Source organism: Populus euphratica, unplaced genomic scaffold (assembly GCF_000495115.2).
Source record: "Populus euphratica unplaced genomic scaffold, PopEup_1.0 scaffold38.1, whole genome shotgun sequence".
Taxonomy (NCBI): Eukaryota; Viridiplantae; Streptophyta; class Magnoliopsida; order Malpighiales; family Salicaceae; genus Populus; species Populus euphratica.
In genome coordinates this window covers 67,414-84,130 of record NW_011499911.1, presented here as the reverse complement: position 1 = coordinate 84,130, position 16,717 = coordinate 67,414, and the positions used below count along the sequence as shown (strand labels likewise).

The window sequence follows — 16,717 nt, the reverse complement described above, 5'->3', positions numbered from 1 at the left end:
AAAGGAGACTGTCTGTAGTGCGATCCAGATAGAAATAGCAGTGGTTCCCAAATTGCTTTCTCGTTTTACATGTTTTTAGACATTCTCAGTCAATAATATCTACAAAAATATAATATTAACTTGCAAGGTCTAACAGTTAACTATAAAATAATATTTTTTTTATTTTTCAAGAATTAATTTTAACATCCGCATTCCAAAACAATTTAAAAACATAAAAAATTATTATTTTACAAAAAATTATTTTCTTAATAAATGTTATTTAAACCATGTTCTCAATAACGATTAACTATTTTGATAATGTACTCCAAGGTCCATAAAAAATCTCAAATCAGCGCCTCGTTGAAGGGAAGAAACTGGCTTCTCCCTTTCTAAATTTCAAAACGTGGTTAGGAATTAGGATATGGATAAGCAAGCAAGCAGCCTTCAATGGTTGAAGCACAAGGACCCAAGTGTGGTGGAACTCGTATGGTTTGGCACTACCTGTATGGATATTATTCGCTGTTGTTCATCCAAGCTATTATAGCTGATAAAATGCTAGGGAATTCAAACTTGGATGGTAACGCAACCCTTATCAACCGCATTATATTTAACTACTACAACTAGAAGGAAAAGCAATAACTTTTCCAACTCTACCATTCATACTACACAGAAAATTCAACACATGACAAATTTGAAGAGTACAAATTAACGCAGCATAAACTGCAAAAAAAAAAAAAAAAACAGTAGCAGGACCGTTTACACCTCATCACATCTCAGCCTCTTCCTCCTCCTCGTCCTCATAATCAACTTCTTCATCAGCTGTTGCATCCTGGTACTGCTGATATTCAGACACGAGGTCATTCATGTTGCTCTCAGCTTCAGTGAATTCCATTTCATCCATGCCTTCTCCGGTGTACCAGTGCAGGAAAGCCTTCCTCCTGAACATGGCTGTGAATTGCTCACTTACACGCCTGAACATCTCCTGGATGGAGGTTGAGTTTCCAATGAAGGTGGATGCCATAGCAAGTCCTCTTGGAGGAATATCACAGACACTAGACTTCACATTGTTGGGGATCCACTCAACAAAGTAGGATGAATTCTTGTTCTGGACATTGATCATTTGTTCATCAACTTCTTTGGTGCTCATCTTACCCCGGAACATAGCGGAGGCAGTCAGGTAGCGACCATGGCGTGGGTCAGCGGCGCACATCATGTTCTTGGCATCCCACATCTGCTGGGTGAGTTCTGGGACAGTCAGTGCCCTGTACTGCTGAGAACCACGTGAGGTCAGAGGAGCAAATCCAACCATGAAGAAGTGCAGACGGGGGAAGGGGATGAGATTCACTGCAAGCTTCCTAAGATCAGAGTTAAGCTGACCAGGGAACCTGAGGCAGCAGGTGACACCACTCATGGTTGCAGAAATCAGATGATTCAGGTCACCAACTGCAACAATCATTCACAATCCAAAGTTATTACAACATTTTTTTAATCTCAATTGAAGCAGAAAAATACAAATAAAACCAAGCAATGCGAAAATAAACAGGACCCAAACTTTTGCTCCCTGACAATTACCCCACTACACATCATCAATCAAATTTTCGAAATTGACAATGTCATAAAATCACCCACCTAACATTTGGCACAACCACGTTTCATCAACCCATGCAATCACCTATATCCTACTAAATACATATTTAAGAGACAACCCCACATTGCTACTCAGGCAGGCAAAGATTAAGATACTGATTGCAACAACTCACACTGAAATAATTAAGTGACTGTCAACATAAGAGTAAAACTACAAAAAAAAAAAACACTTCAAAACGTCAATGCAGCTAATATTTGAACAAGGCACCTTGTTAGCATGTGGAGAACATAAACAAACAACATGACCACGCGGCGTGGACCAAAAGTATAGCAGTAGCAGCAAGGAACAGGGGCACGTAGTTAAAAATGCACCTCTATCTCGATTCTGAGATCAGGCCATGATAAAGATATACATTTCGGACAATAGATGAAAAAAACCAAGCCCACCAACCCAGCATAATGAGGGAGCTTATGAAAACAAATTATGACTTGATCACAGATTGCTTCACCAAAATCTGAATGCATTGTGCACCAAAACGAAGCATGGTACTAAATTTGGGCAATAGGCAAATAAAGCTAGTTTCAAGCCAAAATGCACTTACAGCTAGGAGTAGTCAACTTGAGAATCCTGAAACAAATATCATACAATGCCTCGTTGTCAAGCACCATACACTCATCAGCATTCTCAACCAACTGATGAACAGAAAGGGTAGCATTGTATGGTTCCACGACAGTATCAGAAACCTTAGGTGATGGGAACACAGAGAAAGTAAGCATCATTCTATCAGGGTATTCCTCTCTGATCTTAGAAATCAGTAGAGTCCCCATTCCAGATCCAGTTCCTCCACCGAGCGAGTGGCAAACTTGAAAACCTGCACATACAAAAAACCCATTAATAATTACTTAAAATTTTAAAATAAAACCACAAATGAAAAACAATTAGCGATAAAACATAAAATACCTTGAAGACAATCACAATTTTCTGCTTCCTTCCTCACAACATCAAGAACTGAATCAATCAACTCCGCACCCTCAGTGTAATGCCCTTTGGCCCAGTTATTTCCGGCACCAGACTGCCCAAACACAAAGTTATCAGGCCTGAAGATCTGGCCATAGGGACCAGTCCTCAAACTGTCCATGGTACCAGGCTCAAGATCCATAAGCACGGCACGAGGGACAAATCTCCCACACGAAGCCTCATTGTAGTAAACATTGACACGCTCCAATTGAAGGTCAGAGGTTCCAACGTATTTTCCAGTGGGATCAATTCCATGCTCATCGCAAACAACCTCCCAGAACTTGGAACCGATCTGGTTCCCGCATTGTCCTCCTTGAATGTGAAGGATTTCTCTCATTTTTTATATTATATTTCTGCAGAAAAAAAAAAAGAAGAATAAAGGGAGCCGCATAATAAATAACTAAGCACCAGTAAACCAGTTTAATTAATTTGCAACACACACATCAGATCTGAGACTATTTAACAATGCGATTGGAGTTCAAACTCGCAACAAATTTGCTATCGGTAATTAAGGGAAGATGATATCGGTAAAGAACAATCAAATCACTAAACAGTGTATTGTCAGTTGTCACAGATCTAGTTTCTGAGCAAATGAAATACGCAGTTGCTGAGCAGATAACGCATGATGCACAAGTCGGGAAGATAAATCAAATGGTTTTAAGCTTTTGATTATTTCTCTCCGTCATTTCTCGGCATCCAAACAGACTTGAAAAGAGAAATTGAGATCAGATCTGGATATTAAAACCAACCGTTGAGAAATCGGAGACTGGCTGTGAAAGTGCGGCGCGTCCGGTGAGATTTCCGGATATCGAGCAAGTGATAGAGAGCAAGTGGAGAGAGTGGCAGTGGAGCCAAGCAGAAACAAGCGTGGGTATATAAAGAAAAGGCTAGGGCAAGGTGTGTGAATCAGACGGATGTGGTTGTTTCCCTCTCTTTTTTCTGTGGACCGTTTGTTGCCGTTGGATCGTGATTGTTTAACGGTGTAGATGTGGGCTTGATTTGGCATTGTCATCGTGCTTCATATTTGAAAATCAGGGTTTGCTGACGGTGATGACCTAGTTTGAAATGACTTGATTGTTCTTTTTTGGCCTGCAGTGCTATTTGATTATGTTTCCTTATAGTGATTTGTTTAAGATGCAGATACAACCTATTTAGTAAAAAAAAATATACAATTAATTCTGTATGGACCTATATGTTTTTGCATGTAGGAAAAGAAAAGGTAAAAAAATAAAATGCTGTTTTTTACTCACTGTTTATGTTCATTGTATTATTCACTGAACATTATAATTAATATAAAATTTAAATTAATATATTATCCATGTAAATAATACAAGAAAATTATATTATTTACTTAAAAATAATAAATAGTATAATTTATTTGCACTATTAACGAGTAAATTGTATTATTCACTTTATGAACAGTGTATTGATTTTTTTAACAATTTAAAAAAACTAATTTATAATAAATTAAATTTATTTTCACTGTAATATTAATTTTATATTTGATAATATTTTATCTAATTTTATTACACGTTGAGGAAATAATAAAAACTATAATTTTTATCAAATAAATCTTGTGTGTAATGGAATTATAAATAGTTTAATAGAATAGTAAAAAATATTTTATATAAAGTATTATTTATTTTATAATATAATAGGAATAATTAATTATATGATATTTAAATTTAAAACCATTAATATTAATATATATTTTTTAAAATTATTTTACAATCTCAATTTCAAAATCGTTCTCAATCAAACATATTAAATTATTTTTTTAACCTTAATTCCAACCATAGTTTTTATCAAATATCTTTTTTTTTTCAAATCAACCTCAACTAAAAATATTTTTTAAAACTAAAAATATTTTTTTAAAACCATAACTACAACAGTTACCGTAATACAAGTTATACGTTATTCGTCTATGTTTATTTTATCATAAACGATCCTAAAAATAATAATTTTTTCAATAAGAATTATTTTTTTATATATTTGATTAAATTATTTTTTGATGTTTGATTTTATATAGAAAATAAATTAAAAATAATAAATTTTAAATTATTATTTTTTTCAAAACAATTGAGTTTTGTTATATATGATTTGAAATATTTGCTTGTTACACAGTAAAAGATTATCGTTATGTTGAAAAAAACTAGTATTCAAGCCCTGAGATTGCAAAAAATTAAATGTATTTACTTATTATACAGTAAAGGATTATTTACCATTTCATAACTGACTATTTTTGTCACAATAACAATAAAAAAAAATCCTGACAAGAAAAATATTATTTATTTCATAGAAAAATATTATGATTACGAGTCCATGCGTAATAGGAACATTACTGCGTGTCGTGGATCTTGATGAAGCCACAGATCATGAAGTGCAAGATTTGGATCTCGGCGATTCAAATGCACGTTGACTCGGTACAGGTGACTCTATCCATTTTTTTTTATTAACGTGGGTGTCCGGACCAGCTTGCGCGCACCACGACTAATCTCACGGGCCCTGAAGTTAACGACCATGTAAGCCTCCAGTTGCCATCATATGAGCAACCAAGGATTCGAACCTGAGACTACAGAGGGAGCAAACCCCTTGATCCCAAACTTTTACCACGTATGACTCTATCCATTTTTCAACCCACGGGACATGGCCCGCATGGGTGCATGATGGCCTTCTCGCCCACGAGATTATCAGCCGTCAGTTGACAGAGTATGTTGATACCAGTTGGATCTATTCTCTGTTAACAGATGCAAGTATACTTGTCAACTTAATTATTAAGCATCATGGTTATTGTTAACTCGCAGAAGTGACTAAGGAGAGAGGTTTGTTTGGTGCATCGGCCTTGGATTGGGGGAAAAAGGACAGCCTGGAAAAAAGCGAGAAGGAGCTTCGCTGGCAGGGGCACATGAGATGGCGATGTGGCCATGTGACATGTCAATCACGCCCATCGCATCTCGTTTTCCTCATTCAATAATATTGCACTCGCTTCATGGTTAAATATATGTTTTTAGATAAACTAGAATGAATTAATTTGATGGTTAAATAATTATGTCTATTTTTTTTTGTTTTTAAAATTTAAAATATGAGATTACTATTTAAAAAAAATGTATTAAGTTCACCTGAACACATCATGTTGATATTCTTAAAATGTTGAAGGGTGAAACTTAAACTTAATTAAATATAGATTATTTCAAGAATTGCCGAATTAAAAAAAAAAACAAAAAACTATCAGCCATTTAATCTTGAATAGATGATATGGCCCTTCTCTAATTAGGTATTTGTTAGAGTAATAATGATTATTTTTAAAATATTTTTTATTTTAAAATATATTAAAATAATATATTTTTTATTTTTTAAAATTTATTTTTTATATCAATATATTCAGATTATTCAAAAACATAAAAAAAATATTTTAAAATAAAAAAAATAATTTTTTTTAAACTCCAGTAAACACGATACCACAGAACAAACACTAAAATTCAATTCTGAGAGTTATGCTTCAATGGGTTAGACTTGTGTCTCATGGGATTTACGTTTTTGTTTTTAAATGCTTTAAAAAATAAAAATAAAAATAATTTAATATAATTCTTAGTGAAAATTTATTTGTTATAATATCACCACAAATTTAAAAACGCTATTATTAAATACAAATGTAATGGCAATTACCCAACAATAAAAAAGAGTGGAAAAAAGAATAGGTGTTTTATGTTTATATATAAAATCTACTTGTTATAATATCCAATAATTAATCTATGCTCTGGGGTCGGAAATAATGTTCATTTTTGTACACAAACTCTAATCATGCGACGCCTGCTCAACTCGAACACGGAGTTCAGTTCATCTTCTCGAACGTTTAAAAAAAAACCCTCCTGAACAAACTAAGATTCGTAGCCTTATCGCTGTCGTATTTTGGTCTGGGAAGAGAGGTTAATTAAGCCAGTAGCCATTATAAACAAGTGAAAGCTATTTTGATCATTTGACAGGATTCCACTTGGCTGTAGACATGCTCTGCCTCTCTTGTTACATTTGACATTAGAGGATAAAAATCAGGTGGAGCTTCTGCTTTTTTAATGCAAGCTGTATGGGTATGATTCCCTGTCACTTCTTGATCCAAGTTACAGTGTTCATGGCTGCATGAATTGCTGACAATTCAGCAGGGGAAATATGATTTTCACATGGAGTCTATCTGTCTTACAAGATTCATAGCTAGGCCTTGCTGTCTTGAACATTAATCTTCCTTCTTTTCTCGTTCCTTCAGATTTTGCCGGGGACAAACAAAGCAGTGCCTGTGTATTTAAACACCATGAGGGCACATTGCAGTTCACCGTCTAAATGAGCGGCACATACAATCTAAATACGGCAGCCAGTTTGAAGTCTAGGAAAAAACATCTCAACGGGCGACTAGAAGCATCAGGTGGTCCTTTTTTAGCAGCTGCCTTCGGAACATATGTCCTGCCTGAAAAACATACCACAGAGAGCAGTGGATGACCTATCACGTGGTCTAATTTCTTGTATCAGAAGGCAAGCCTGAGCCCCACCCCTGCCACCGCCCTCCTTTTTTTTCGGTCGCTAGAAAGGCACCTCACATGTCCCGCTCACATGGCGTCAGTGAATGTAATTCTCTAGGTGTGGTATGCTTTCAGTCCAAGCATGTGACTGCCTTTTTATTGATTTTGTTGCAGTGCTTTACCATTTGTGACCGTGTTCCTTTGCCAGATCCAAGGATTAGGAACCAAATCCAGGGAGCCATTGGTCTCGGATTATACTCCATTAATGCGCTTGCGATGTTGACATTATCAAATTAAATAGTTATTTACAAGGTTGCTCTTGGTCTCTAATAATCAATTTTAAAAAAATAAAAAAATTATTAAGTAAATATTATATAATATAATCATTGAATTTTACCTGGGGTAAATATTAAAAATTTTCAACCCAATTATATGTTAAACTTGAATTTAAAATTAAATTATACAGGAGTTATCACAATATAATTCAGTCGACCTAGTAAGTTTAAGTATAGTTTAAATAATAATTAAAAAAAATAGATTGACTTTTTAAAAAAATTAAAGATAATTTTTTTTTAACACAGAGATATTAAGATATTGAATCGACATGGTCTAAATAATATAACTCGTTAAATTTATAATTTGGATAATAAATTTTATTGGTGCCAATAACTTTATTTTTTTAGAAATATTTTGACTTCGTTTTACAATAATAAAAATAAATATTTATAAAATCAAGTATAAAATAAATATTATATTGTTTGCTTAATAATACAATAACAAAAATAAATTATATGTAGCCTGCTGCAATAGTTTTTGAGCATCTTTAGTGTGCAAGAAATCATCATCTTTAGCTTAACATGTTTTCATTGAAAAACAATAAAATATTAATATCAATAATAATAATAACAATAACCTCCAAATCCTTATTCTCAACTAACAAAATATGTTTTAATTAACTCAAAATCAAATAAAATAAAAACAAATATAGTTTTAATTTATTCTCTTTCTTCTTTTTATTTTTTGATCGTTCCCTCTCCTCTCTCAGCTCACGAGGACTTAAATATCAAAAATAATATTTTATTATTGAAATGCTAACTTTTTTAACAAACAAGGACCAAAATGTATTAAAAAAATCACTTCAACTATTCAAACAAAGAAATGGCTTTTTTTATTTCTTATATCTTATAAAGAAATTGCAAATGCATGCTTTTCTTAACATATTTTTGTAGTTAAAATTTTCTAGATACAAATCAAAACGTTTACCCATATATATAATCAAATAAATAGAAAAACCATCTGTGTTAATGAATTAAAATAACTAAATATAAAATTAAAAAAAATAAAGAGATAAATATAAATCAAAATATTTAATATTGTAAAAAAAATTACCCAATTATGTTTGCTAAATTTTATTTATTAAAATAATTTTTTATTCGATCAAACAATAATAAAAATAAACATACATATTAAATTAATTAAATAAAATATAAAAATATATCACGTAGAGTTTCACGTATTAACAATAATATCTAAAAAATAACTATTTTTTTAAAAATAAATCTCATCTATACAAAAGATAAAAAAGCACATAAATTAATAAAAAAATCTCTTCAAAAATTAAATACATACAAAATAATTTAAGAAAGGTCTCTATCCAAAAAATATTAAATAAAAAAATCAATCACGAGTGAATTATTGATTGAAACATAAATTTTAAAAATATCAAAAAATATATTCAAAAATATATCAATTTTAAAAAACATAACATGAATATCATAACTTAACTTGCAAGACATGTAATCCAAATCATTTTTCACTTAACTGGGTTAAATAAATTTTTTTATATATATATTAAAAAAAAACTCACATGTGGCCGAACACCCTCGACTGATACAAGAAAAGCATAGGCATGTGGGTGAACCTTCAAGTCTAGGTACAAGACATGTAATTCAAATCATGAATTTAACTGGGTTAAATAATTTTTTTTATATATATATATTAAAAAAAAACTCATATGTGGCCAAACACCCTCAACCGATACAAGAAAAGCAGAGGCATGTGGGTGAACCTTCAAGTCTAGGTCCTCATGCATAAGTTTGTTTTGATTTATTTATTTTGTTTTTTTAAAGAAAAAACTTATTGTTTATTTTTATTTTTTTAATAAAAAGAATCTCTAATATTTTTTAAATAAATTTCAAATTAATTCCCAAATTATCAATCTCAATTTATTAAAGAAATATTTATAATTGATGAAATTAATGATTAGTTCAAAATCAATGGTGATGGGTTCGGGAGTCTGCGCCCTTGATCACAAAATTCATGTTCCAAAATATGCTCACAGAAGTTATTCCACGATGAACTATGAAGCTCACTCTGGAATTTAGAGCTTAAATGTAGTCCGTGGATTCAGATGTATTATTTGACCCATAACTCCACTAGATCATGGAAGGTCTAGTGAGCTCCCTAAAAGCCCCATTGGGCCCAAAAGGTGACAACTCCTAACTTCAAATTGAATTTAGAGTGTTTATTCAAAGAGCGAATGGTTGATTCCGGCAACGACTTGAAAAAGAGTTGAAACACCCACTCCGTGCAGAAGGCAATCCCTTAATAAACTCCACTTCGAGAATTAGAAATCAGTTCGTTCTGCTGCTCCCTCACTCTTTCTATGTTCTCATTCTCCAACAATGCAAGTGTAAGTGCTTTTCACCATCTGCTTTCAACACTCTCACGCAAACACTCCTCTTCTTTCTCCACACACGCTAGTCTCCTCTCTCTAATCTCCAACGCCAAATCTCTCTCCCAAACCAAGCAATCTCACGCCTCTGCACTCCTCAATGCCTTCCTTCCTCAAAGTATCTCTCTTTGTGCCTCTCTCATCCTCAAGTACGCCACTTTTCATGACCCCACCACCTCTCTCTATCTGTTTCATCGAACTCTTCCTTTTTCTCGCTCTGCTTTCTTGTGGAACACTCTCATTCGCGCTTTGTCGGTGGCGCGCGTTAATGATGATTATAGAACATATAATCAAATGGTTAAAATGGGTGTTAGGCTTGATGATCACACCTTTCCTTTTGTGCTGAAAGCTTGTGCCGATAATTTGAGTGTTCAAAAAGGTAGAGAGATTCACGGGGTTGTGTTTAAACTTGGGTTTGATTCGGATGTGTTTGTAGGGAACACGTTATTATTGTTTTATGGGAATTGTGGGGGTTTGAAAGATGTGAAGAGGGTGTTTGATGAAATGCTTGAAAGAGATGTTGTGTCGTGGAATTCGGTCATTGGGGTGTTTTCGGTTCATGGTTTCTATGCCGAAGCGATTCATTTATTTTGTGAAATGAATTTGAGGTCTGGGTTTAGGCCAAATATGGTTAGTGTTGTGAGTGTTTTGCCGGTTTGCGCGGGACTTGAGGATGGGGTTATGGGGAGGCAAATTCATTGTTATGTTGTGAAGACTGGCTTGGATTCTCAGGTGACTGTAGGGAATGCTTTGGTTGACGTATATGGGAAATGCGGGTATGTGAAAGACTCGAGGCGTGTTTTTGATGAAATTTCAGAGAGAAATGGGGTCTCTTGGAATGCAATAATTACTAGTCTTGCTTATCTTGAGCGTAATCAAGATGCGTTGGAGATGTTTAGATTGATGATTGACGGAGGAGTGAAGCCGAATTCTGTCACTTTTTCCAGTATGTTGCCTGTCTTGGTTGAATTAAAACTTTTTGACTTCGGGAAGGAAATTCACGGGTTTAGTCTAAGATTTGGACTTGAATCTGATATTTTTGTTGCCAATGCTTTGATTGATATGTATGCAAAATCAGGTCGTTCACTTCAAGCATCCAATGTGTTTAACCAGATAGGTGAAAAGAATATTGTTTCGTGGAATGCCATGGTAGCTAATTTTGCTCAAAATAGGCTTGAATTAGCAGCTGTAGATTTAGTGAGGCAAATGCAAGCTGACGGTGAAATACCAAATTCTGTCACCTTCACGAATGTTCTTCCAGCGTGTGCCCGAATTGGATTCCTTCGTCGTGGAAAAGAAATCCATGCAAGGGCAATTCGCACAGGGTCCCCTGTTGATCTATTTGTGTCAAATGCTCTGACAGACATGTATGCAAAATGTGGTTGTCTAAATCTTGCTCGAAGAGTCTTTAAGATCTCCCTTAGAGATGAAGTATCTTACAACATTTTAATTATAGGCTACTCTCAAACAACTAATTGCTCAGAATCTCTTCGTTTATTCTTGGAAATGGGGATTAAGGGTATGAAGCTTGATGTAGTTTCCTATATGGGTATCATTTCAGCGTGTGCAAATCTTGCTGCATTGAAACAAGGGAAAGAGGTTCATGGATTAGCAGTAAAAAAGCATTTGCACACGCACCTCTTTATTGCCAATGCACTTTTGGACTTCTATATCAAATGTGGACGAATTGATCTTGCTGGTAAGGTCTTTCGTCAAATTCCAAGCAGGGACACGGCCTCTTGGAATTCTATGATTTTAGGTTACGGAATGCTGGGTGAATTGACGATTGCTATCAACCTTTTTGAAGCAATGAAGGAAGATGGGGTGGAATATGATTCAGTCTCATACATTGCGGTCTTGTCTGCTTGCAGTCATGGAGGGCTAGTTGAAGAGGGGAAGAAATATTTTGAGCATATGCAGGTCCAGAATATTAAGCCAACGCAAATGCACTATGCTTGTATGGTCGATCTCCTTGGCCGGGCTGGAGTTATAGAGGAAGCAGTAAAACTTATTGAAAGCTTACCCATTGAACCCGATGCCAACGTATGGGGTGCTTTGCTTGGGGCATGCCGAATACATGGGAATATTGAGCTGGCTCATTGGGCAGCTGAACATTTGTTCAAGTTGAAACCCCAGCATTCTGGATACTACTCAGTTCTTTCAAACATGTACGCAGAAGCTGGAAAATGGGACGAGGCAAACCAGGTAAGGAAACTGATGAAATCTAGAGGTGCAAAGAAAAATCCCGGTTGCAGTTGGGTTCAGATTGATAACCAGGTTCATGCTTTTGTAGCTGGAGAGAGAATAATGAATGTTGATTCAAGTCTTCTATGTGCAGATCCCTAATTCAATTATTCAATGTTTGAAAATCGAATTCCGAGGTTTATTTTACAAAAGAGTGCCCGATCTTCAAGTGGTTTAGCTCTTTCGATTTGAATGTGTTGTAAGAGAGACTTACAACACATCTTGCACAACTGAGGTCCCCGTCAATCCAATGATCAGACAGCATGTTCATGAGATTATTTACATGGCACGACGATTCAGAAGGTTTTAATCAATCTGTCCAAGTTAGCAAGGAGCTCCTGTCAATTGTAAGCCTAGCATGGTCCCAAGACTAAAAACATGTTCCGAACAAATTCCCACCCACCAAGTTTTTGGGTTTCATTGTTCCAAAAATTTACAATGCAACAGAGGTTGCATTTGGTATGGAATGCGTGCAAAAGAATTTCAGAATATTTCTACAGATTGTACAAAGAATATTGGTGAAAAATGGTTAAACAAAATCTGCCTACCACTAGATGCTATAAGCCTATGACTGGTGACAAACAACAGCAGAGCAAGAAGAGTCACCATCCACAACCCACAAGCTCAATTCTTGAAGCCGCTTTTGAATCAAATCCACACCTGTGCCTGCAAACCAATAAGCCATCTTCTTCCCAGCCTCCAAAGATGATTGATTAGAAGTATCGGCATGAATCTGGATGCCAATGCTCGGCTCATCAACCCTGTGAATTCTCACACCATTCTGTTCCAACAACTTCACCAAGTAAAAAAAATCTGTGCTCTCTCCTTGGAACAAAACATTACCTATTGTGTCAGCAACCTTCCTCAGGAGACCAGCCCAAATTTCTTGAGCAGAAGAAGAGCTCCTAACAAAGAAAAATCCCAAGCTCTTCCCAGCATAGAAATCAGTAGTAGGATCAATGAACTCTTGAACTTTACTGAGAACCAACATGTTTGCATCCACTATCAAAGAATCATACCCATTTTCTAAACACTTCTTGATTACATAAGCATTCACTAAAATGTTCTTCACCAGCTCTGCACTGGAATGTTGAAATCCCATTACTTTCTGTGCTCTATGATAATTGAAAAACTGGTCAGCATCAATCACAGGATGCCCTCTTCTAGCAAGATCAAATAGAAAGTCAGACCCAGGGCCTATCAATATATAGTTCCTTATATTTAGCCTCTCAAAGTGGCAAAGCATGTTCCTCGTGATTGTATATGATGCCCCAAATATATTCACAAGCAGAACACTCTGATCTTCCTGCACAGTCCGAAGAACAGACCCAACTTCATCCGAGGTCCTTCCAACTCTTCCAGGAAGTACTTCTCTGAAGCAGTAATCATACCATTTCAGATTGCTCAAAGGTTGCATTTCCAGTAAGTTGAAGTCAAGAGAACTTCCGTCCAATAATTGGGAGTCAGGCCCAGCAGTTTTCCCATAGTTAACACCAGCATCCCTGTGAGAGACACTGAGTGCTCTCTCATGCTGAAAATTTGTGTAGATATTAAAATAACTTCTAGAGTAGATGAATTTAATGAACCAAGGAGTCCAGATTCTTTCTCCAATCCTTTTGTACCATCCATTAGTCACCTGCAAATATATTAGATTTAGAATTCATTTGAGCAAAGAGTTCAAGTAATGACAGAGAAAAAAATTCAGCGGACGTGAAGAAGGGGGGGCATTAGATTACCATCCCATCAAGCAATGGCTTGATACCCTTGGACTTGTGCAGATCATACCACAACCTAAACTCTTTCCAAGGTTTTGGAAAGAGAATCTGACCCCAAGTACCAACCAACTGGTACAAGAAAAGATGCGTTTCACTATCCAATTGTATTTTGTTTCCATGTTTACCTGCAATCAGCAACCAGATAAACCAAAATCAATCTCAGAAAGGTAAAAGAATTCTTCTAAAAAAAATCAGGTCAAGGGTATGTAATGAGAATTGTTGAATTAACACAATTTTCATAAAAAGGCTCTAATAAGAGACATAAATATTGCATATGGCACTTTCTACCAACAACAAAATTAATGCATGTTGTTTTCGACGTGTCATGACAATTCCTAGACATCATAGTGGAATCAGTAAAAAACTTAGCTCGGCGATGTGGAATCAGCTAGCTTCACATATGCTTATGCAATTGCGAAATACCAAATGGAAACTTTTCAAGTTCGCATCCTATGGACATGATACATATATTTAGGCCACAAGCAAAAGATTAAAAGGATTTCAGCCATGCAATTAACTCAAAATCCAATCCGAGATTCGATTATAACACAGTGAAAAGCCTCAAACACTACTTCTAAAGCTAGTTTTAGCATGAAAAGCAACCTACATCCCCGCAAAAACCCAATATAACGAATCAAGAAATCTATAAACCTTTACATTGAACATTAAAACATCCCGTCTAACAAATAAAAAACCTGAAATAAGAGGAGTACCTGGGACAAAACGTGGACGCTGAAGTGAAGCACCATATATAGAAGGACTAAAATTCGACACATTGTAATAGTAATTAACAATCAAACCCCTCACAAATTTATAAAACAGCGGCGAAACTTCCAAATCATCCTCCACAATAAACGCAAATTCATGATCTGAACTTGGCCACCAAGCTTCTAGCCATTGAGCTTGCAACCCAACATTATTAGTCCTATAATGCACAACTTTGTTTCCAAATTTCCAATCAAACCCATCAACAAAGTTCAAAACTTTTCGCGATTCCTCAAGTTTTTTATCAATAACGTTAAGGGATTCATTGGTGAGGGCAAAATGATCAATGTGGATGTGGAGGTGGACAGTGTCGCCACCGTAGTTGGCCGAAGAGAGGGAGTTGAGGCACCTGGAGAGTGAGTCTAGGCGGTTGAAGGCGAGAACTTTGATTAGGAGAGTGAAGTTTAGAGGGGCAAATCGGGCAATTGGGGCTTTGATTGGGTTGTTGCTGGAAGTAAATTCAGCGCTAGGGATGTGGTGAGTGGATTGGTATAGGGAGAAGAGGATGATGACACCAATGGAGGTGAAAATGATGGGAAGGAGTAAGCTTCTTGGTAGGCCAACCATTTGCTATGATTTTAGGATTTGGAATAGAAGGAATAGAAGGGCATGTTCAATTTGTTCGTGTTTTGAGATGATGCTTGGAGGTGAAGAAGAGGGATGGAGATCTCAAGTCTGCAGCATGATTCAGTTTTGTATGCAAGTCAGTCCAGCATGGTGCTTGGCAGTGAGAACAGGAAAGGAAGGCTGTGTTAAAGATGGATTTGAGAAGTATTGTGAGGCCCAGGAAGGTTGGATTTTGAAGGGAGGAGTTCAATTACGTGCAGTATTGGACTATTGTGGATCTGGGTTTCGAAATTGCAGCAAGAATAAACAGGCCCATATGAAGAAGATTCACAGTGATTGATATGTTTGTTGTGTTACAAATAAATAACCTGTTGGTTTCTTATCAATGCAGCTTGGAGATTCAGCAGAATCTTCGGACTTTGGATGCCATCTTGCGAGGTAATTTTCCACAATTCTAAATTGGCTTCCGAGCGTAGGCTGCGCTCGCTGTCTTCTACTTGGATTTTCCTCGTTTTACTTCTTCTGATTTTCTTCATTGCTTTTGATAAGGGATCCAGTATTATTAGCAAGTGATCAGCATTCAATGAACTTGGTGCTGCTCTTTTTTTAAACGGAAGCCTGCTCTTTCCCTTTCTGATTTACTGCAGTTTTCCTTTATTTTTTTCCTTAGAGATTATGCTCTGCCGGCTTTAATTACTAGTTGCTGGTAGAATAGGCCTACCACCATAATGTATTTGTGGTTATCCAGCGAATGAGTTTGCAAATTGCCCTCATTCTGCAAGCAAAAAATTCTATGACCCTATCTACCTCAACTTGGCACCAACTGTGCACACTTAACAGATGCTCCAGTGAAAGAGACTGGTGCGGACAGCTTCTGGTAAGCTTAACAGCAAGAGAAAGGTCGGTCCCTTGAGTATACTGCCTGCCTGTATGTTAAATTGCCTGTACAGAAACATCATCCTCGTCGGCTCAACAGGCCACAAGCTCTCCTTTTGTATGTTAAAACAGACCAATCCTTCCTTTTCAAGAATCAAGAGAGATTCTAGGATGGCAAAGTGTAGGACCCCTCTTGAAAGTTTCGAAGTTTTCCAGGCATGACGACACGCATAAGCAGTGTAATTATATTTTTAAAAAATACTCACTTGTAAATCTTAGTTATTGAAGATAGACTTTTTAAGTATTTTTATTTAAATAAATATTAAATTTACCTATCTCAGTTTTTTTATTTAACATTTTCTTATGTAAAACCACTAAATAAAAGATGCAATTTGATGTATAAAAAATAATAATTTAAACTATAATATCAAATATCATCAACCAGTAAATGAATTTTCTTATAGGTCACAAGGAAGAAAGTTTAATATCTAGAATGAACTATTTAAAGTTTTTAATGTTTTGTAATATATTGTATAATATTTTTAAAAGTATTTTTTATTTAAAAATATACTAAAATAATTTTTTTTATTTTTAATATTACACATTAAAAATATTAATATATATAATATTAATTTCATATTTTTTTAAAATAAATACTATAAAA

At 35.3% G+C, this 16,717-nt stretch overlaps 3 protein-coding genes across 3 annotated transcripts; 1 reads left to right on the top strand and 2 right to left on the bottom strand.

Moving 5' to 3' along the window:
- Window positions 1–540: 540 nt before the first annotated feature.
- LOC105133924 (tubulin beta-1 chain-like) lies at window positions 541–3,452 on the bottom strand. The gene is made up of 4 exons (XM_011038083.1): window positions 3,334–3,452; window positions 2,528–2,937; window positions 2,169–2,438; window positions 541–1,422 (listed from the first exon to the last, which is right to left on the bottom strand). Exons 2-4 carry the CDS (start codon window positions 2,919–2,921, stop codon window positions 746–748), a joined length of 1,341 nt encoding a protein of 446 aa, XP_011036385.1. The 5' UTR covers window positions 2,922–2,937; window positions 3,334–3,452; the 3' UTR covers window positions 541–745.
- Window positions 3,453–9,377: 5,925 nt separating this feature from the next.
- On the top strand, window positions 9,378–12,508 carry LOC105133921 (pentatricopeptide repeat-containing protein At1g18485-like). Its single transcript, XM_011038081.1, has one exon. It carries the CDS (start codon window positions 9,758–9,760, stop codon window positions 12,170–12,172), a length of 2,415 nt encoding a protein of 804 aa, XP_011036383.1. The 5' UTR covers window positions 9,378–9,757; the 3' UTR covers window positions 12,173–12,508.
- Window positions 12,452–15,507, bottom strand: LOC105133923 (uncharacterized). The gene is made up of 3 exons (XM_011038082.1): window positions 14,559–15,507; window positions 13,807–13,970; window positions 12,452–13,706 (listed from the first exon to the last, which is right to left on the bottom strand). Exons 1-3 carry the CDS (start codon window positions 15,175–15,177, stop codon window positions 12,636–12,638), a joined length of 1,854 nt encoding a protein of 617 aa, XP_011036384.1. The 5' UTR covers window positions 15,178–15,507; the 3' UTR covers window positions 12,452–12,635.
- Window positions 15,508–16,717: the final 1,210 nt, after the last annotated feature.

Bases quoted from the DNA above. Each gene is read 5' to 3' on its own strand.
- LOC105133924 (XM_011038083.1), bottom strand. From the start codon at position 2,921: ATGAGAGAAATCCTTCACATTCAAGGAGGACAATGCGGGAACCAGATC. The intron at 2,439-2,527 runs GTATTTTATGTT...TTGTATGTGCAG, and splicing joins AAATTGTGATTGTCTTCAAG to GTTTTCAAGTTTGCCACTCG. The intron at 1,423-2,168 runs GTAAGTGCATTT...TGATTGTTGCAG, and splicing joins CAAGTTGACTACTCCTAGCT to TTGGTGACCTGAATCATCTG.
- LOC105133921 (XM_011038081.1), top strand. From the start codon at position 9,758: ATGTTCTCATTCTCCAACAATGCAAGTGTAAGTGCTTTTCACCATCTG.
- LOC105133923 (XM_011038082.1), bottom strand. From the start codon at position 15,177: ATGGTTGGCCTACCAAGAAGCTTACTCCTTCCCATCATTTTCACCTCC. The intron at 13,971-14,558 runs GTACTCCTCTTA...TGCTGATTGCAG, and splicing joins GCGTCCACGTTTTGTCCCAG to GTAAACATGGAAACAAAATA. The intron at 13,707-13,806 runs GTAATCTAATGC...ATATATTTGCAG, and splicing joins AGCCATTGCTTGATGGGATG to GTGACTAATGGATGGTACAA.